The sequence below is a fragment of the Anabrus simplex genome, chromosome 1 (assembly GCF_040414725.1).
Source record: "Anabrus simplex isolate iqAnaSimp1 chromosome 1, ASM4041472v1, whole genome shotgun sequence".
NCBI lineage: Eukaryota > Metazoa > Arthropoda > Insecta > Orthoptera > Tettigoniidae > Anabrus > Anabrus simplex.
Window position 1 is genome coordinate 296,114,148 of NC_090265.1, and position 23,053 is coordinate 296,137,200.

General features: G+C 40.2%; 1 protein-coding gene across 1 annotated transcript in view; it reads right to left on the reverse strand.

Moving 5' to 3' along the window:
- Positions 1-23,053, reverse strand: part of LOC136864453 (uncharacterized) — a 389,628-nt gene that overhangs the window by 150,962 nt on the left and 215,613 nt on the right. The window contains exon 5 of the mRNA XM_068226219.1: positions 4,549-4,680. Within this exon, the coding sequence (XP_068082320.1) occupies positions 4,549-4,680 (132 nt within the window). The remainder of the gene's footprint in view (positions 1-4,548; positions 4,681-23,053) is intronic.

Below are 23,053 nucleotides of genomic sequence, written 5' to 3' on the forward strand. Positions count from 1 at the left end.
ATGATTGCAGATATGATATGGCACAATTATTGGGTAATAATGTCCATCAATACGGGCGTTACGTATCTTAGAAATGCGCCATCGGATTTCTTAAATAAATTGTCATACACTGTTCAATGACTCCATTTCAATAATCTTGTGAAAGATTATTTTAAAATATTGGTTCAAACTAATTCGTAACAGAAATAAAAATGATCTACTATGCTTATTTATTTCATAATATATAAATGTCATATTTCCGTATTCACAGCTAATCACTATGACAACAATTCGTTTTTTTTTTTTTTTTTGCTAGTGGCTTTACGTCGCACAGACACAGACAGGTCTTATGGCGATAGGAAAGGCCTAGAAGTTGGAAGGGTTTGGCCGTGGCCTTAATTATGGTACAGCCTGGTGTGAAAATGGGAAACCACGGAAAACCATCTAAAGGGCTTCCGACAGTGGGATTCGAACCCACTATCTCCCGGATGCGAGCTCACAGCCGCGCGCCCCTAACCGCACGGCCAACTCGCCCGGTTGACAAAAATTAATTGTTAAAGCTACGCTCCTAATCAATACACATAGTATAGTGCAAACTTAAAGTTTAAAAATTTGATGTGATAAATGCGAATGGGGGCACTATCAATAATGAATTGTAATGCTGAAGGCGGCACACGCAATCACCCCGAATCATAAGAATTAACCAATAAAGGTTATGAATCTCCGATCCGACGGGGAATCGAACCCGGGATTCGTTGGACCTAAGTATAACAGGGTAACAATTTATCCATGAAGCCGGATGACAACATTCCTCAAAGATTTAAGGAGAGAGAAGAATAAAAGTAAACCAAAAAAGTTCTCCAATCTGCGACACCCGCGTTGTGGTCAGGCACACTGACCTTTAGACCAGCGGTGCCGAACATGTTTTCACGAAATAGCAGCAATGATGACTGTTACATTTAAAGAGTCAATGCCTCAAACCCTAAAACTTGTATCTGTTTATTTTTTATGTAGATCAACCGCTCATGAATTCGTTGACGCCATAGCTGTGGCCTTCCCTTGTATTTTTTGACAAAAGGATGATCATTAATGGTTCCGTTCCATTGTTGCCTTCCGGGTTTATGCCTTGTATGGTACACCCTGTGATGAAGGTGGGTACTGTGTAGAGATGAGAAGAATGCAAGAATGAGGCATGTGGCCTGCAAGCACGAACTTCCTGTTCTGCCCAGACAGAGCGGCTCTTATCTGCTCTTATCTGCTACACGAAAACATTGACTCACACTTTGCAGTTTGCTGGATTACAACTGACAAGAGTGAAGAGCTGCCAGTAGAAGATAATATAAAGTCGCTTGGGTAGTAGCGGAGTTGCTATGGTAACCATTACGTCACTGGCTCTGCTTGTGAAAACCCCTTCACCCCGTGTCTCACCGGGCATGTGCATTCTTCTGATCTCCCAACAATAGCATCTGCAGTATGTAGGAAGCTGCGTGTTGTTGTGATGGTGTGTAGAGTTATATGTGGTGTATGAGTTATGGGAAAGTTGCGAAGAGCACAAGCACACAGTCTCCAAAAAAAAAAAAAAAGGAAAGTTGGAGACAGAAAGGACTAAAGAAGGCCTGAAAAACATCATATCGTCGGGAAAGAGTTGGTCAAAGTAGGTCAGTTAGAAAGGTGACAAAGAAGGGCCTAGTACAAGGAGGTTCAAGCTAAGTCAGACTCAGCAAGGGAACCCATAGTACCGGGCGAGTTGGTCGTGCGCGTAGAGGCGCGCGGCTGTGAGCTTGCATACGGGAGATAGTAGGTTCGAATCCCACTATCGGCAGCCCTGAAGATGGTTTTCCGTGGTTTCCTATTTTCACACCAGGCAAATGCTGGGGCTGTACCTTAATTAAGGCCACGGCCGCTTCCTTCCAACTCCTAGGCCTTTCCTATCCCATCGTCGCCATAAGACCTATCTGTGTCGGTGCGACGTAAAGCCCCTAGCAAAAAAAAAAAAAAAAAAAAGGAACCCATAGTCAACACGCGGAAACCTTCTGAGGGGTTTAGCCCTTTTTTACGAGTCAACAAATGCAGGATTTTGTGTATGATATTCAGAATTTCTAAAATGAAAAATATAGGGTAGAAAAGAGTGCAAAGAAAACTGAATGACAGTTAGGAGTTTCGGAATTGCATTATGTGTTCAAAATAAGATTGCGCTCGTCCATACCAAAAACTACTGCTTTTTTACCGTCCCGTGCTCTGACATCCGGCTCACTCATCAGTATCTTGGTGATACAGTGGTTCCTTGCGCTCTAACGCAGTTGAATTATCAGTACACATTCCATTCTGAATTCATCCTATTGCTTTTGCATTTGTAGCACCCACAAATTGTTTAAAGTTCGTCTTGTCTCGTCTCCCGTCAGTAATGCAATATTTATGTGAAAATGATTTACTCGGTTCACTGACATATCCGCTGATCGTCGCGCTGTCATCTACCAACTGCAAGAAACAAACACTTGGCGTAGCTTCACCCAAATGCAATAGTGTTTTGAATTTGTAATATCTGGTGAACAGTTTCAAGTACATGTCTTTACCGTATGATGTTTATGTTCCCAGCAGAGCGAGTGAATTGGAAATAAACATGTGTTGTCAACCTTTTGTTGTTAGAAAACGGGATCATCGTTACACCGCTCTGTTTTCAAAACGACTTCCGGATACAGTGGCAAAAGCTGAGTGAGTTTTTTTATTCATAATCTGTAGAAATTCATGTTGGAAGTATTCGATTAAAACTGAAGGGTGAGGAAAATATCTTGGCACTCCATATTGTTGTTGTTGGTATGTTGAAGAGCTCTGGTGGCGAACTCAGATGAATTTTAAAGTGATCTTCACTTGCCCAATAGAGGGAGAATAAAAAGTAATCATTGTTATAATAGTACAGTCCTGGAAAAAATGTTCGCCTAATAATAATAATAATAATAATAATAATAATAATAATAATAATAATAATCATCATCATCATAATCATAATAATCGTTTAACGGACTTCACCGAGCGGGTTGGTCTTGCAGTTAGGGTCGCGCAGCCGTGAGCTTGCATTCCGGAGATAGTGGGCTCGAACCCCACTGTTGGCAGCCCTGAAGAAGGTATTCTGTAGTTTCCCATTTTAACACCAGGCAAATGCTTGGGCTGTACCTTAATTAATGCCACGGCCGCTTCCTTACCACTCCTAGATCTTTCCTATCCCATCGTCGTCATAAGACGTATCTGTGGCGGTGCGACGTAAAGCAAACTGTACAAATGAATGTATCGCTAACTACTTTTGCTATTTTTTAGGCACCAACGTGCTCTAAGTTTTTCCCACAGGAGTTCATATACGTGCCATTGAATCTATTGACAGGAGATTGACGTATTTGACACTCCTTTAAATACGACAGGATTGAGCCGGCATTGAACCCGCCAGCTTCGATTCAGAAAACCAGCGCTCTATACCTGAGCCAATGAAACAATCCCCATGACGCTATGGCTCTGATGAGCCTGGGTCTACTAAAGGAGCCAGTAGGCCTGCAGGTTACGGGCTGAGCGTGAACAGTGCGACGAATGCTCTCAGCCGTTAGTTTTGGCTTACTTTACCGTGGCCTCCATCTCCTCGTCAGATAGCTCCGAATTAATTGTTCTCATTTGTTTGGGTGGATCTCATACTAGCCCTTAAATCCAAGTAAAATCCTTGACATGAATTGGAACCGATCCAGGTACTTCAAGGTCCACTAGCTCTAAACCACTTCTGAGGCATTTAAAGAAGGATTTAAAGATAAGAGGTGTAGAACTAAACGAGGTAACAGAACTAGTTACAAATAGAGGATTGTGGCGGTGGTTAGTAAACTCACGGAGACTTGTAGACTGAATGCTGAAAGGCCTAACAATCTATAATGAAGATGTATCCATAAATTTATAATACTGTATTACACTAATATAATTATAAATGATAATGAAATGAAAATGAAAAAATTAAAAATTACAGCCTGATTCCAGTCATTCGACCAAGTCAGGAATAGAATGAATGAAGCCCTCATCTAGCGGCGAGGATAGGAATTGTGCCGGCTACCGATGCCTGTCGCACTCCCTTGGGCGATGATTAATGGATAACAGATGAATTGAAACGATATTGGGGAGTGCTGCTGGAATGAATTATGACAGAAAAAAACAGGAGTACCCGGAGAAAAATCTGTCCCGCCTCCGCTTTGTCCAGCACAAGTTTCACATGGAGTGACCGGGATTTGAACCACGGAACCCAATGGTGAAAGCCGGCGCGCTGCACCTGAGCCACGGAGGCTCAATTATAAATAATAATAATTATAAATCAATCTAACGAGCTAACTGGGGAGATATATCCATGTTACAAAGCCACTAGATTCTAATGTCAGTTAGCATTCGTGTGATTTTTGAAATTGAAGTTTACGTAGCTGTGTTTTGGATCCCTGGTTACTAAAAAAATCCTGCGGTTTAAGTCACGTAAAATTGCTTGCTTGCTAAACTACAGTAACTGAAGAAACTACAATACATTAGGAAGTAATCTTCGTGATGTGTACTCACAGTGCACCTGGACGATAAACCTCTTGCTGACCGAAGGTGGTACACCATTAGTGGATATACAGAGATATGCTCCCATATCCGTCCTCTGGATGCTGCTTAACAGTAACGTCTCTCCGTCGTAGCTCTTCATAGCTGTAACAAATAATAATAATAATAATAATAATAATAATAATAATAATAATAATAATAATAATAATAATAATAATAATAATAATAGTCATCATCATCATAACGAGGTTGAAATGTGCCTTGTAGCACATATATTCAATAAATATTCCTTACTAAACAGGGGGACTAAATCATCATATCGTTTCTCTAAATAAGCGCAGATTAATTCTTTTTTAAATTATCCTCCCGACAAAAGATATAACGAAGGAATAGCTGGTTTCAAATTGCCTCCATTGAACAATTTGCACGAGGAAACTCATTAATATTCGGCTCTCCTTAACCTTTGTGGCGCTTAGTGCTTTAAGTGGTTGGTAATGAGCTAGTAATCTTATTAATAAATGAACTACCTACAGAGGAATTATAAGAGTCTGTAATGAAGATGTATCACTTATTGGGAGGCAATTCATTATCCACGCTTTCACCGACCGTGACTGCTCTTGTAGCAATCACCACGAATTGAAGCGTGTGGATGTGGTTTGCAAATTCTTCAGTTTAATCAGAGTAGTGTGGCATCCTCCTTCGCATAATTTACGGAGTTCAGAACATTTTGAGCAAGTCTAGGACCGCATACCGGGTTCCCACGAGGTCAGTGCCCCATTGCTTGCACTGATCCATTCGCTGTCACTCATTTCAGACAATAGATTCGCTGAACTTGCGAACCTGGAAAAGCCTTTATAGTGCACAAGGCAGGACTGAAATACTTGGACGAGCGGAGAATCGAGCTCCTGGTCTCCAGGTAAGAGACAGACGCTAACGTAGGGTCAGTGGCTAAATTAAACTCGTTGTTTCAATCAAAAGGAAACTTCTGGCCAGATTATATTCTGGGAATTTTCGCACCCTAAAACCCTGAGTTAAATATTAAGAGTCAAAATATGAAGTTTCATCATAGTAAGTTAATTTGAACGTATTGAAGCTATATATATATATAATTTCACTCAAAAGTTGTAAATTCTTAGTGTAGGCCTACTAAATCTGTATGATACTGAATACAAGTACGAATAAAAAACCTGTTTAGAAATTAAATGTCCGGACTCCAATTTTCTGTTCCATATTTTGCAGAGGTACTGTCATATACAATTTTTAAAGTTGACGCGATGCGAGCGAAGATTTAATATTTTACTATATTATATGAATTCACGCCTTTGCTGGCAGGATGTAGTGTTTACAGTGCACTAATGTCTTCTGGTATGGGCTAGAATAAAGTTGTTACTTTCCTCGACCTGTCTCAGCCTCTTCCTTGGCTTTGAAAATATGGAAGTGACCGAGGTATGAGCGATTCTAGGGATACCGTTCCTTATGCAGCCAGTCCCTGTTACGAATGGTGTGAAAATATCGCTCATAGGGTTGGTTGGTGCATGCATTTCAGTGGGCTTGGTAGACTGATATGTAATAGCAACTTCTGGCTCAGTGAGGAAAGCAACGGGAAACTCACTCCTCATTTCCCTAGTATAACTCTTCAGTGACACCTAGGCAATCTATTACAGCTGTTAGTGGAGCTGTAGAGGATCAAACCAGCCTTCAGGCTGAATACCCAACATACATATGAATTCCAGAAATTCTTAATGAGGCTTTCTAATTCGCTACTTATACGGCGGTATTGGTAAAAAAACGCGCTTTAATTCGAGTTTAACTGGCAGAAATTTCGAAGAGTTAATTCAAAAATATAGAAATTCATCAACTGTTGATAACATTGTATTCGATAAAGTAAATTATTAATCTTGGCTAAGTTATTACGGTAATAAGGTAGACCGTGCAGCCAGCGTCTCGGTGCCTAGTGTTGAGCGGTGGGAATAACCTCACTCTCTAAGGAAGCCAACGACTTCGGGCCGATGAGCTCTTTTAGGAGGCTGATGGTTCCTTAGTGGAAGAAATGTCACTAAAATCCATCGAGTAGCGGTGGCTACCAAAAGCGTCTCTCTCCCAGGTTAGGGGCGGCCTCTAATAAATTTACCAACACCCATTTGTGGACAGGTGGTGTACTCTCTGAAAGTTGTAAGAGACGACGGAGAGGGAAACGTCAAATTCTGAGGCACGATAACGGCGTGTGTGTGTTTGTTTGTGTCTGGAGGCTTTCCATCTCAGGAGACTAAAAGTTAGGTCAAATAAAAAAATATCCACGCACGAGTGCCAAACAAACATGAGTGTCAAAGATTGTATTCCGTGTGCCTTTAGCGTCATGGAAACGATAATAAAAATCGCTCTATCTCGTTAGGCACTCATCTCGCTGTGCGATTTACTTTTTCCGCGGCTGGAGGGTTCAGGGGACTGGCAAAATGAAGCCAACGACAACTAAGACAAAGAAAATTGTCGTATGGAGTATCGTATCAATGACTGGTAACAGTTTGGAGCTGGAGGAAGCCATGAGATGCATACTAACTGGTATAATGTGTTTCCAGGAGACAAAATGAAAAAATAAATAATCATGACAACAAAGCGAAATTCCAGGATTCTAAGACTAGTGCTTTCAAACTTCACCTCCACGGAGTTGAAATTGGCAAAAAACGGTTTAGGTAAAATTGTTTCAAGCAAAATGCAAAACAACATCATCAAAATTTACAAGGTAAGTGGCCGGTTAATGTGTATCAAGCTAGTGATACAAGTTATATGGGATATCGTCAGTGCATATACAGTGGCTCAAAAAAGTATTGGTCTGTCGAGATATGCTACATGTGAGGATGAGGAATCGAATGGAATGGTGATAAAATTGACATATACTAGTATCCTTGATTGCTTATCATCTTGTGCAACATGTGCATTGTATAAAAACATAATTCTTCCATGTCCATATAACTAAAGAACCATAACTCAAAACAATCATTTTCACTTGCCGCCAAAAAAGTATTGGTCTGAATTAACATAACGCAATTTCTTGATCCTTCTTGAACGTTCCAGTACTTTGTAGGTCCTCCCTTCCTCTTTATAATCTCAGTTAACATATTTGGCATAGATCGTACCAAGATTTCCGTAATATCTTTTGGTATGTTATTCCATTCGGTGAGTAAGGCTTCTTTCAGGTCAGTTTTGTTTGATATTGCATGCTTTCTCTCGTTTTGCTTCAAATAGTGCCACAATTTCTCGATGAAGTTGATGTCGGGAGATTGTGGTAGAGTTTCCATCCAATGCGGTGTATTATATAACAGCCATGGCTTCGTGTTCAGGGCTGTGTGTTTGGGGTCGTTATCTTGAGTAAACGTATACTTTGCTGAGAGTCCCATTTTTTTGTACACTTGATGGAAGATGTGTCTTGAGGATGTTCATGTATGCTTTGTGATCCATAGGTCTATTTTCCATTGTTTTTGGTTTTTGTTTGTACCTGTACGCAATATTTTTAACAGTTGTAACAGCTCATCCAGTAAGTTCACTTATGTCTTTAAAATATTTACCTTTTTGAAATAGTCGCACTGCAATCCTCCTTTCTTCCACGGTTGTTTCTTTCATTTTTCTTCCCATTGCTAGCTGAATGCGGAAACAATGCTGAATATTATCTTCCAATGTGTCAGCACAGACACAATGAGTCGGAGTTGCGGCAGACAGCACGATATCACGATGGTATTGTTTACTAGACCAATACTTGTTTGGCGTGTAATGCTGCACGCCGTTGTATTACTGGTCCATTTGCAAACAGCGTGAATCTCCTTGGCTCCATATTCAACCTACTAATGTAGTTGACTGCCCTACATATCTACATACGTGTAATTCCATTATATGTACCATTTTTTGTACTATACTGTTCCGTTCATACCACGGCTATGGGCAGACCAATACTTTTTTGAGCCACTGTAGGCCTACACCCCAAATCGGACGGGATGATACTGAGAAAGAGGCTTTCTGTTGAACTTGGAGACGCTGTTAAAGGGAATACCAGGAAAATAACGGATCTTCCTCGGAAATGACTTTAATGGGCACATTGGACGATCAAATCGTTGATATAAGAGGTGACATGGCGGCTTTAGTTTCTGGTAAAGAAAGTAGGAGAGGGAAGAAATCATCAAATTCGCCAAAGCTCATGATTTGTTCATCCTGAATACATGCTTCAAGAAACAACTTCGACACTTGGTGACTTACAGTGGTAGGTGAAACAAGTGTCATACTGAGATATCAAAGGCACCGTAAAGGACTCCAAAGTCAAACTCGGTGAACCAGATGCAACTCAACTTCGATTTTTGTTGACTGAAATCCGCATACAACACCAAGGAAAGCAAATTAATAAGTCAGTTAGAGTGGGCAAGATCAAACGGTTCAAGTTAAGAGAGACAGGAAATATGCAGATCATCGTCACAGTGGTAAAATGAAATGGCGTATGGCTTTTAGTGCCGGGAGTGTCCGAGGACATGTTCGGCTCGCCAGGTGCAGGTCTTTCGATTTGACTCCCGTAGGCGACCTGCGCGTCGTGATGAGGATGAAATGATGATGAAGACAACACATACACCCAGCCCCCGTGCCAGCGAAATTAACCAATGATGGTTAAAATTCCCGACCCTACCGGGAATCGAACCCGGGACCCCTGTGACCAAAGGCCAGCACGCTAACCATTTAGCCATGGAGCCGGACGTCACAGTGGTGAAATATTTAGAATGTTGTATTGGGGTCGCCAACGAATTCACTGCGGATCATCTGTAGAACACATTCAAGGCTCGCTGTGTACAGAAGGCCAAGCACAGCTTTGTTTTTACAAGGGCCATCTGAACATGGCATGGTTCTGGAATCACATCGTAAAAGTAACGGTACTAAAGATGAAAGAGGCGTTTCAGGCGTAGGCAATGTGTGACCCAAGCTTGACAGTCAAAAAGAACAAGGTGAAAAACAAATACCACCTGTAGAAGAAGTCAACAGGAAAATCAGTGGCGTGTGTGTCTCTATATATGAAAACCTATTCCAGTTGAAGTTGGTATTCTCAGGCCTCTCCTTGTCTTGAATTTCCTGGCATAGGAAATCACAGATGTCCTTTTTGAGACATTGTATTATTTATTTATTATTATTTATTCACCTAGGAAGGTAGCCCTATTTTACCTAAAAGTATATTATGGCTATCGTTTATAAGAATACAATTAATGCCCATTAATGCATTACGTAGTAGAAAAAAATACTGCAATGAATATTACAATGAGTTAAAAACATTTTGTTTGAAACATGATGTGACATTGATAATTAACAACGTCTGGTATTTCTTCGGAAGGTAATCGAGAAATGACGAAAAGTGCTAAAAGATAGTGGATTGAAAGTGAGTCGCTCAAAGACCGAATATCTTCACAGCACTTTCAAAGATCCGGTATCTTAAATGCCAGATTTTGAGCTCAATTCGCAAACTCTCCAGAAATAAATCATTTTAAATACCTTGGCTCTGTGGTGGAAATTTGAGTGGATGTGATGAGGATGTAAATCAGTGTAGGCTGGCTGAAGTGGATATCAAAAATTCGCCTTGTTCTGCGATAACAGGATGCACTGAAGCTTAAAGGAAAGCTTTACGTGACAGTGGTGAGGCCTGCACTGCCTTACTCTTAGAAATGCTGGGCATAATATGAATACCACAAGCGTCGTATAAATGCCACGGAGATGAAAATGCTGAGAATTTCGGTAAGAGTTTCGAAGAAAGGACACATCCGATATTGGAATCATCAGAAGCACGTTATACGTGAAGGAGACAGTCGTGCAGAAAGTTCAGCGTGAGCGCGTGGCGTGGTTCGAGAAGGTGAACGAGTAGATGAAAGCTATGTAGCCAAAAGTTTTCAGTTATTCAGTTACCTGGAGTACCGAGAAGAGGAAGGCTTAAGAACAGTTGGACCAAACAGATGAGATGACAACTTTACGACTCCTCTGCTGGTGAAACACAAGCAGCTGCCAACAACAAAGTTCAAATGCATTCCACTACCGCGGAAAGATCTGCAGAAGCACGACCTCCACAATCAGGACGTCATCAATGAAGTACATCGATGACAAAGCAAGAAAAAGAAAATAATGCAGCTCATAGAAGCATTAAAATTCAAAGTTAAATAATCGTCACAGGGTGATGTTATTGTCCCCTGTGGCTGCGGTGTCCAGCCTTCAATAGCGAATACAAAATAAAATACGTAATGCTACAGCCCTAATTAGCCTTGGCCTTTTCAAACGTTCACCTCTCAGCCTGAAGACCTGCAGATTACGAGGTGACGTAAGGTCAGTTCGACGAATACTCTCGTCCTATATTCTTGTCCTTCTAGACCGAGGACGGAATCTCACCGCCATATAGCTCCTCAATTCTAATCACCTTCGCTGAGTAGACCTCAAATCAGTCCTGAGATCCAGGTAAAAGTCTCTGACGTGACCGGGAATTGAACCCGGTGTCTCCAGGTAAGAAGGAGGCTTGCTACTCCTAAACCTCGGAGATGGCTGAGAATATATCACTGAAGTCTTATATGAGGAAGTATCAAATTAACTGGGAGGATGTAATATCTGCTCGGCTTATGTAGTGATGTCCATGAGGGAGTACGACACTGAAAAAAATAAAAGCGATCAATCAGGTGTAGTATATCAAAAGTTGATTCTTACTTGATATTGCCTTTCTTCATAAATTTACCTACTGATCTCATTCATCAGGATTACTCAGGCTTCATCTATTGTTTTTCTTTTAGCCTTTTCGTTTAGTCCTTTTACAGCACGTTCCTTGAAACTTCCCCTATCTTTCCTGTCAACTTGTCTATATCCCATACCATTGCATTCCTTCGGTTCTTTAATTTATTTTAATGAAATTTACTGACCACCAAGCTCGGATCAGACTCTACATCTGCTCCTTGGAAGGTCTAGCAATCAAACCCCTTGTTTCTGAATATCTGCTTAACCATAATCAATTCTCTCTGATATCTTACAGTGTATCCAGGCCATGTCCGCGTATACAGTATATACAGTATAGTTTGAAGTTTTTGAATCAATTGTCGTTGGCTCCTTGGCTGAATAGTGAGCATAGTGCTATGGTTCATAGAGTCCTGGGATCGATTCCCGACCTGGATGGGGATTTGTATGTTTAATTCCCTTGAATTTCGGAATGGGCATTTGTACTCAACCCAACATCTCTGAAACTCATTCAGAACAGCTTGCTGAAAGGGACCCAACACAAACTTTACCCCTTTACGACGCAGCATGTTAAGAGGAGCAGCACGAATTGCGAAATTTGGAATTAACTTCCGAAAAAAGTTTATCATTCCAATGAACCGAACAACACCCTTAACATCCTTAAGAGGCTTGAAATTATGAATATCCAGAGCCCTAGATTGGTCGACAGATACTCCGCTAGGAGAAACAACATGTCCTAGAAAGGACATGCTCGGCTTGGCGAACGAAACCTTGGGCAACTTAACCGCTGTAAAACTTAAATAATGTGATTAAGATGTTCCTACAACGGCTCACTGTAGAAGACCACGTCGTCTAAATAATGATAGACGTTGTGGAATTCGACATCAGCCGAGATTTGATCGAGAAGTCTAGTGAGCACAGCAGCTTCCGTTGTGATCTGCGATATCGTCGAGAGTGATAATAAAACCAAAACCAATTCAAACCAAATCCCATGACACTACAGCCCTTGAAGGGTCTTGGCCAACCAAGCGATCGCTGCTCAGCCGAAGGCCTACAGATTACGAGGTGTCGTGTGGTCATCACGACGAATCCTCTCGGCCGTTATTCTTGGCTTTCTAGACCGGGGCCGCTATCTCACCGTCAGATAGCCCCTCAATTCTAATCACGTAGGCTGAGTGGACCTAGAACCAGCCCTCGTGTTCAGGTAAAAGTCGCTGACCTGGCCGGGAATCGAACCCGGGGCCTCCGGGTAAGAGGCAGGCACGCTACCCCTACACGACGGGAGAGTGATTATGGAAATCGGAAACCTTATCCACAGGAGAGTTTACATTTGGTTGGTGTGAAAGGCTTCTGTCTCTGAATGGTAAGATGATCAGTAGAAGGCAGAGGTTGTATTTAACAAAGTTGTCATCATCAAATTTAAGGAAAAGACGTTCAAAGTACATTTTTAACTCGAACCATGTACCGTAAATGAAAAACGAGTCATTGCCCACATCACAATTGTTCACTCCATCTAAACCAGAATCGAGGGCTCTTCCGCTGCGGTAAACAATTAAGAAAGATCACATCTGTGTAGTGCAATATTCAACATGCATTTCATTTTTTTATTCCTTTACCTTCCAAGAGCTTTCTTTCTTGTAATATCCCAGAGCAGACCTTTATGTGCAGTCAACAAATAGGTTAGTACACATTGAAATCTTCCTAAATTCTAAGAAAGATGGTGTCATTTAGAAGCTCAAGGATATTACAGTGTAACAGTTTATTTCATTCGTGTTTAATAATAATAATAATAATAATAATGATATTAATATAATAACTGTACTGGGGGTACACCTTCTCCGTCCATTTGAACTGCGCGCCTTCCAAAAGACCATGTGTACTGTGAACCATGAATTAGGTATCTGAAGAATTTTAGACCGTTAGTCTTTAGATGTCTCTACCATCGACTATTGTGCCCCCTCTGGCGGAAGGACGGATTATTAATTTTTCATGGGAAATTTCTATTCTATATGGTTGTAAACCTTATGTGTTTTTAATGTTTTCTTTATGTCCTGAGGTTGCCAGCACTCTACGGCTTCCTTCTTCCTTATGTAATGGACCAATCAGAAATTTTTGTATATATTTTTGTAGCCAATTGAAATTAGGGGTGTGTACAGGCCTTCTGCCTAGCTGAAGAGAGCTTGGGAATCTTACCACTCATTTGCTATATAAGCTGAGCGCTTTTAGGCCATATTTGTCATCTTCATCGCTCCGGTCTAAGTGTGTGTACGGCATAGTTTTTGGAAGGGATAGCCTTGCCGTCGTCGGAAGGCCCAACAGCTCAAGGTAATGGCAGACATCTTTTAAAATATGTGATAGCTCCAGACAGTTAACTGAGGGGAAGGTTTCAAACTTCTTTCTTAATGTAAATTTATGAAGTTTAATATCAACTTTTAAATGTAAATTGTCAGGCATGTCTAAGGACTCTATTCAAATACCTGCTAGGAAATAATATGTAACTTAGGAAATAAAGTGTGTTCATCCCCTATTGATTCCTTTTCAACTTGATATGGGGGTGACAATGATTTTCTAAAACTATAAATTCTTCAGACCACTGTGGAACTTAATATTTCGCATCTAGTCACCCCTCTGTAGCATAGGATTAGCCTCTGTAACTTCGAGCCATAAGCCCATGTAAGATTTTCAGTTTATTTCAAAGGGAATGCAAATGTTTCGCCTCCTAGCATTTATGTTCATGACTGATCTCTTAAAACTTTTCTTTTGTACACTAAGGTCATTTAGAATGGGCACTTATCGTCCCTGTTTAAAGTGTAATTAGTTATTGAGGAGTGTGTAATAGACTGTCGAGCTGAATTGATAGACACTGTCTAGAAGTATATCTAGTGTAAACTTTGTCAGAAAACTTGTGCCTCTGAAAGGCTGGACTGTAGTAAAATTTTGAGATGTTAGTGAATGGAGCAAATGTGCTCTTTGAAATAGTGTAACTTTAGAGCTACAAGGCTCATTTTTTGTAAATTAATGTGTCGACAATTTTCTCTATTGTACCTGATTTGGACTTATAGTCCACTCCTGCTGTCCGAGCTGACGAGCAATTTAACTGTTATTTGTCGTTGCTCATTCAGATTTTATCTGTCTGTCTGTCTATTAGGTCATCAGCCCAGAGGCTGGCTGGATCCTCAAATAGCACCATCAAGGGTTATGCGGTTATAAGGAAACCCCAAAAACAAATGGTAGCACCAAAATGATCGTACTAGCCAAGATGAGGAGTGAGGTAGTTTGCCATTGCTTTCCCCACTGGGTCACAAAGTACTATTGCAGCACGACTGACCCTATGAGCAACACCTTTCGTAACACTCAGATGCACTCGTCATGCTCTGAATGTCAGTACTCAGCACTAGCCATACCCCAGCAGCTTCCATATTGTCACAGCCATGGGTGTTGACTGGGACTTCGGTGGAAGCTACACTTTACTCTGGCCTGTGCCAAGAGATGGATGCAAAAGTACTGTATCCATCAAGAAATGGCAGCAGGCAGTCAGCTTATCTATCAAACGTTAAACTCAGAAAAAGAAGGATTGAAATAAAATTCCCGAATTTAGTGTTTTAAATTATGCCTTGATCTTTTCTCTGTCCAACCATTCACCCTGACACCTTCTTACACCTTAGAAAACCACGGAATTTCCGTAACAATAAATAATAATGAAGGATAAGGAAATACTTCCTAAAATGTTTTTTCAATCATGCCACTTCACTTAAAGACAAAAATATTTATAACTAAAATTGAAAAGGACTTTCAAGAAATTAACATAACAGACGAAATTATATTGAACATTCGTGAACAAGTATCATTTTGCTAAAAATAATCTAAGATGGACACCAACACTGTATGGTTGGAAGAATGGAAGAAAAATCATAGTGAGAAGATGAAGTGATTCTGAGAAGAGAGGAAAGCAAATTCAGATGCTAAACAAGCTCAATTGCGCTCTTTAAATGGGCAAAACATTGTGAAAATAAAAACTTAGAAACTTTAAAATACCATACATGATTTTATATAATTTTATAATTCGCAATAAATCAGGGTGGTTAACACCTTTTCTCAAGCCACTCATTATGATTTCTCTACCAATCCCGCGGCGTATGCTGCTCATTAACGGCGTTGTGCGGTAGCGGCGCTAAGAAGCTCGCCTCCACCCCCTCCGCAATAATTGAAAACGGGTCCCTCGTTTTCTGATAAGGAAAGTTACAAGTTTATTTCGTAGTACAAGGTTGTGCGTTATTACAATGAACAGCAACGACAACGACAATAATAATAATAATAATAATAATAATAATAATAATAATAACAATAATAATAAGTTACACAATTTAGTTTACAAATCCGAAGGAATAAAAGAAATACACCTATATGGTACGAACACACACGCACAAGAAATGTATATGCCAATTACAACCAAAACACGCCGACCGTCACAATATTAAGAAATAATCTCATTTCTAGGACCAAATAATTTATTACTATTTACAACTCAATCGTCTATCGTAGGCCTACTTAGTTACACTAACTGCTGAGATTTATAAACAGGCTCGAAACTTCAGTATTTAGAGTTCAGATAAGGAGTCTGTCCTTGTTATCGCATCTTCACTGACTACTGAGTTCTCAGAACTGGCTCATTATTTCAAAAGCCTTGTTGATTGTTGTGAGTGGCAGCAAGGGGTGATTATTATTGGAACAGGTTGGGAAACCCGCATTCTTTGAGAAATAACTACCGTACGTCTATTGACGAAATAAGCTCTGCACTACGACGGCCTACGTTTGGAATAACCCTCTGTAACACAAATTATACTGTGTTGTGTGCTGTAGCTTTATTAATATGTAAAATCATTCTTCAGCTACTGAATTTAGAAACAGTCATGGGCCCATCACAAGCCATGGGCCCTCCACTCCCGCAGGTCTGCGGGGTCCTTACCTCCGCCACTGGCGTTGTGCCTCCCAAGACGACTTCTGGCAGGCCAGATATTCTGCAGACATTACAGTGTCACGTGCTCGGGGTGTATTCCAAAAGAGAAAGCCATGAGTAAAGGACTTACAGATAACAGTAGGAGAATATAGAAGTTCGTACAGTATGTAGACATATTGTACGAGACAATATTCGGTCAACAGTTTGAGTACCCTTGAATCATTCACAGGAGTTATTAAGAACTATGTGAATCATTAAACCGATATCAATAATTCTAGTCAATCTAGATTTTCACACGAAATGTAGGAAAGTTCAGCAATCAGTCTTTCAACCATCTCGTATACAGAATGTTCCCAAACACGTGGGAAGTAATAATTTGAGGGTAGATGCTACATCCCAGAACACCACAAAACGTCCTTGAAAATGTATTTCCTACGCTCGATAGTTTACGAGTTACCCCTGTTTTACTAATCAGCTGGAATGGGGGGGGGGGATAATTCGTTTTTGGGATCAATTTACTGTAGGAGTCAGGCATACCTTTACGGACATTGCAGTACTTCATCAACGTGTGGTGTAAGGTTTCTATAGATGCCTCTAGTGTACGAACGTGTCCTACAATCAATGAGGTGGCGTATTCAGGCGCAAAGAGATTTTTTTAGACTTCTTCTTGTATTATAATGCAGTATACCTGAAGGCACATCAACAGATGACAGCTGTCAGCAATTCCTCCCGTACAAAGTTACAAAGTCTGTAACGTGTACATGATTGACTGTAGGACATATGTTCATAGTGAAATATTATGGTTTTGGGTTGTACTATCACTCTCTTCACCCCTCTCCCCCACATATGTATTATTTTGCCTATTATACGCTTTAAACAAACCAACCAAACTCCATGGCGCTCCATTTCTGATGGGCCTTACCGTACTAAGCGACCGTCACTCAGCACGAAGGCCTGCAGTTTACGAGGTTTATATGCTACGAATCTTCTCGGCCATTATTCCTGGCTTTCTAGATCGGGAACGCTATGGCACAGTCACGTAACTACTCAATTGTTCTTACGTAGGTTTAGTGGACTTCAAACCAGCCCACAGATCCAGCATGCGAACCCGAAAACTCCTTGTAAGAAGCAAGCTGGCAGGTCAAGTTGACGTAAAAATAAGTGTCAGGTTATTTTCTAAGGGCAGAGTTATCCGGACATCGAAATGACCACTTTATCCCATATCGTACCAAGGTTACCTACTGAAGAAAACCTTCAAATTCCTTCCCTCCTGAGGCTCGTATGGGCTGCACAAATATGGATCTGCATGGAGTGTCGCCGGAACTCAAGTTGGCGGGTTCGACCCTAATTCAATCCGGTGGTATTGAAGGTAGTCAAATACGCTAACCTCGTGTCGGTAGATTTACAGATTTACTGATTCATAAAGTAACACCTGAGGGAAAATTTCTGCCACCTTAGGGAGTCAAAAATACGTATAAACTCAGTTTTTGGGACGTAAAATCAATGACATTATGTATGTAATGTAAAGAACGCTCATAATATTTCAAGTATTTATTTATTTATTCATTTACTTTAATTATTATTTATTTATTTATTTATTTATTTATTTATTTATTTATTTATTTATTTATTTATTTATTTATTTATTTATTTATTTATTTATTTATTTATTTATTTATTTATTTTGGCTGGGATGAATGGTTCAGACGGTTGAGGCACTGGCCTTCTGACCCCAACTTCGCAGGTTCGATCCTGGCTCAGTCCGGTGGTATTTGAAGGTGCTCAAATATGTCAGCCTCCTGTCGGTAGATTTACTGGCACGTAAAATAATTCCTGTGTGACTAACGTCCGGCACATCGGCGTCTCCGAAAACCGTAAACGTAGTCAGGGAGACGTAACGTCAATAACATTATTATTAAATATTACATTTATGTTTTACTAGCTCTCGAATGTCGCATTAATCGTAGTTTTTCGACGACGGTGAGATAGGAATGGAATGATAGGGGCCGTGGTAGTAATTGAGGTACAACACCTTTTTTTTGTCTGGTGTAAAACCATTAAAGTTACCTTTAAAGCTACCAACTGTGGGGTTCGAACTCAACATCCCAGGAAAACGAGTTTACAGCTATACGATCTATACAGAATAACCAATTCGTTCGGTATTTATTTTTATGTTTATTCATGTACTTCATTACTTATTTATCCTTCAGTTAAACAATTTAGTGTATAAATAGAATATATTTCAACCATAATTTTTCTGGGAGGTAATATAAACAGAAATAAGCTAAGTCAAGCCCTAATGTAATATCAGAGTTACTTGTGAAATACCTCTTGGAAGTTAGCTCTGTACAAAATATGTTTCCAAGAAGCAAAGTGGAAGTTGCTCAAGTCTGAGGGTAGTAGCCTGCCAATAGCAGTCCCACACCATCAGTCTTGGTCCAAGCGAGACCCAATCAAAGTGCGGCCGCAACATTTGTCTTGGTTCCTTCCGAGCCGCTGGTTCCACAGCAGTAATGTGCCCGTGGTCGACACAGCACCAAGTGGAGCGATGCATATTTCAACTGTGTCAGCAATGCCCCAACGCAATGCAAGTACGCACCATTGTTTTGTTTCCACAATAGCCCTTGCAACGTTCACGAGGACTTCAATGAAACTCTATACATGGTGCCATTGTTTCAAACGGATCAGAAATTTCCGTTAAGATTGTGTAGTCAACATTGTGACAAGACTTCTAGATGTGACCGTGCAGGATGCTGAACACTTACATAGCTTCTTCAAAATATGTTCCTCAACAGTAGAGACATCACAGTCTATATCGTAAAATAAGTCAGCAGACAGACTTCACACACTCTATGGGGTTGTTGACCAATATGTCCCAAATCATGTACATGAAGTAAAAACTCGAAAATGGTAATGTTCCCTTCTTTTTTCTTTTGCTAGTGGCTTTACGTCGCACCGACACAGATAGGTCTTTCTTTTTTTGCTATTTGCTTTACGTCGCACCGACACAGACAGGTCTTATGGCAACGATGGGATAGGAAAGGTCTAGGAGTGCGAAGAAAGCGGCCGTGGCGTTAATTAAGGTACAGCCCCAGCATTTGCCTGGTGTAAAAATGGGAAACCACTGAAAACCATCTTCAGGGCTGCCGACAGTGGGGCTCGAATCCACTATCTCCCGATTACTGGATACTGGCCGCACTTAAGCGACTGCAGCTATCGAGCTCGGTACAGTCTTATGGCGACTGAATTGTAATGCCAAGGATTAGGTAAATGTGTCTCTGTGTTATAATAATAATAATAATAATAATAATAATAATAATAATAATAATAATAATAAATGAAGGTCGCTGATTAATAATGTTATGACTTATGTGTTATGTCCCACTTACTATTTTTACAGTTTTCAGAGATGCCGACGTTCCGGAATTTTGTCCCGCAGGAGTGCGTTTACGTCCTGGTAAATCTACTGACACGAGGCTGGCGTATTTCATTAGCTTCAGAAACCAGCGGATTGAGCAGGGTTCGAAGCTTCTAACTTGTGCTCAGAAAACCAGTATTCTACCGTCTGAGTCAATCAAGTCAGCTCTCTGAGTTAGAAAATAATAATAATAATAATAATAATAATAATAATAATAATAATAATAATAATAATAATAATAATAATAATAATAATAATTTCCGGTTCTTTGTCTGAATGGCCACCATTGCGCTGCAGGCCATCATGAAGCAATAGTTCTACATTACGCAGTAGCAGACATTCAACAAGTGATATTAGGCCTACATAAAACGAGAGTAGGCCCACACGGAAGCCGACAGTTGTTGAAAGTATATACAAAACGAATGTGATGGTAGGAAGCTCCTGTAAGGACTGGTTCCAGATGCAAAATAAAATTTAAAGGTGAGTGACGTAAGGAACTGACTTGGCTGTGGTATAAGAGTAAAACAAGAACATTTTGCGAGTTGGATGCTTTTTACCAAATCCTCACAGCTTAATTCTAAATTGTTCACCAAAACACCTGAACGTGGAAGTAGATTTCAGATCAATTTGTTTTGATTCTATTTAAAAGGAATTAATCCTAAGAATTATTATCCCCATCAATGAAGGCCTAGAATAAAAGAATGACGTATGTTTAAGGGTATGATTTATTTTGAAACATCACAACCATCCTCCAATATTGTAACTATATTTTTTGGCATTTGTATACCTAATCTGAGAGAGTGAGGGAGGGAGAGAAAAGTAGTGACGAGTCCGATTCCGTTGAGGATTTTAGCCCTCCAACCGATGAATGAAGGTCTTGGGTGCTATCTCTTAACAATTTGTGTAAGCAGCATTAGTGGGTGGTGTGGAGACCTCTTTGACGTATCATAGCTGGTCAGAATATGACCTGTGCCCCCTTTTTAGGAGGCGCCTAATCTAAGGTGGCCTTGGGACTCATGTATCAAAGTCCAAGGTTGTTATAATTGCGCAACAATGCTGGGATGGAAATTTGGTCTCACATGGTGGCTCAAGGCGTTGTGTGAGCGAAGCAGGTGGACGTTAGGCCACCCAACGTGTTAGTGACCACGTCAGTTGTTGCTTAACTGTCATAACTCAGCACCTGTTCCAGTGTTAATTTAAGAAGAAGGCTTGGGTGTAGGTTGGGAAAAAGAGTTTACAAGTTGGGGGGGGGGAGGAGGCGTGGTTGTTTTGGGCTTAAATTAGTATATGATGGGTGGGGTTGGGGAAAGTTATGCCTTATATTTATACGCAAGCCCACCTGATGGCCCTGATCGCTGAGGCGTCAAGTCCATATGTTCTGACACCACGGTTAGCCGATTCGAGTCCCGTTGGTGGCAAACATCTTCACCATTAGAATGTTGGCCGGCAGGGAAGGAGATGTGGTGGTGTACAATTTCTAATCACTAGATTTCATACTACGCAGTAATGCGCTTTTTTAGAAATAGGAACTATAAAAAACATAGTGACTTACTCCGGGCTTGTGTAACGGTTCAAATCCCGTTACAAGATGATATCTGTATTTTTATTATTGTATGATTTTATCTGTATTTTATTATTATTATTATTATTATTATTATTATTATTATTATTATTATTATTATTATTATTATGTCAGTATTATTATTATGTTATCTGTGATATTGTACTATTATTGTAATTATCCGTTTTATTCAATTTTGCAATTGCCTGTTGCTTGCAAGATTGCACTTAGATGTATACACATATACGTATGTGTAGATTATCATTAAACACCTGTACAGTGAGAATTGTTGTATATATCAGAGATTAGATGTGACGTTGGGGCATTGTGCAATATTAGGGGCGATTCTGCCAAGTCATCGCCGCGCCATGGCTACGTCATCGTATTTATTTAGCAATGCGCGCACGGAGTTAGTCGCCGCGGGGCTATTTCCCCACTGTATGTAATATCTGTCGCGTAGGTGGGAGTATGTCATTGTTATTTCTGGAGATTACGTAGTTGTGTCAACCAACGTCTATATAAGGTAGCTCCATATTGTAGCGTCAGTAATTACTTATACGGATGCAGTACAGTGAAGAAGTCTACTAGATCAAGAAGCCTTAGTTGGTCAGCCAACGAGTGTGAACGAGAGATGGCGAAGACTCAGTGAGCCATTAATTCTTGGTCATTGAGAGAGTGAGACCAAATGGTTGGTCCGTCACTTAGTGGAAGACACGGACGCAAGGGCTTACCATGGAGTCAGAGAGGGCAACCCTGGACCTGCCAAGAGGTCATACCATATTGACTTACAAAGAAGTCAGATGATATGGAGAAGAAGCAGTCACAAGGATGTATCACCAAGTTAGGCGTGACACATCTACAGTAAACACCAGATCAAAGGAATACGTCGTAATTACACTAAAAGTGTTGAAGGTACAGTCAAGTGAATCAGTGAGGGAAATATTTCGTATAAATTGTTAAATGTCCGGTCAAGAAGAATTCAAATTCATGCCTAGTTTCTTTCAGTTGCAATGTCATAATTTCATATTCTCATCTGTTTTATCGCAACAAGACTCACTATTTTTTGATATATTATTTAAAGAATATATATTGTTCTATCAAACGAATTCATAGTTTCATTTCATTGACAGTAAAATATCTTAACCTCAAAATTAATGGGGAAACCGAACGCCAATCTCCTTTTCCCAGAATTTATATGGTATGTTGTCAAAAGTAAGCTTATTACCCCACACCCTAGAGATAGTCAAGAGTCTCATTCTATTATTGCTGTACTGAGTGACAGCTGGCGCCCTTCAAATAACGTATGTGTAAGTAAGCAGGTAACAAGTAAGTGTGAGTACAGGGTTCGACGAGTGTGTATTTTATTTAATGAATGTTAATTTTCATAATTTCCATTTTAAATGCAGATATTTAGATTTTCAATATAAATTCAGATTAATATGTTTCAAAAGTTAGTCAAACAGTTAGGAAATTTACACTTGTAATAAATGCCAAAATACACTTTCTCTGATATCTCGATTAACATGGCACAAATTAATTCACTCTAGGAAAAAAGGGCGCTATTGTTGCAGCAAGTGCTGTAAATCGTTCAACGGTGTTATCTGGTGTACAATGAAGTTCTCTGAGATATTGTTATGTCACCGGAGAGGAAACGTTCTCTTGTGCAAAAACTGAATTGCAAAAACTGAACAGTAGATACTTGGGTTATACGAAATTTTACATCTCCTTGTTTCCTAAACAGCAACAATAGGAATACAATACAGATAACAACCTTCCCAGTAACAGTTCGACGGGAAACGATCTTGTAATTTTGGTGGGAAGTTCTACAATATCAATCTGTGAATATTCACATGAA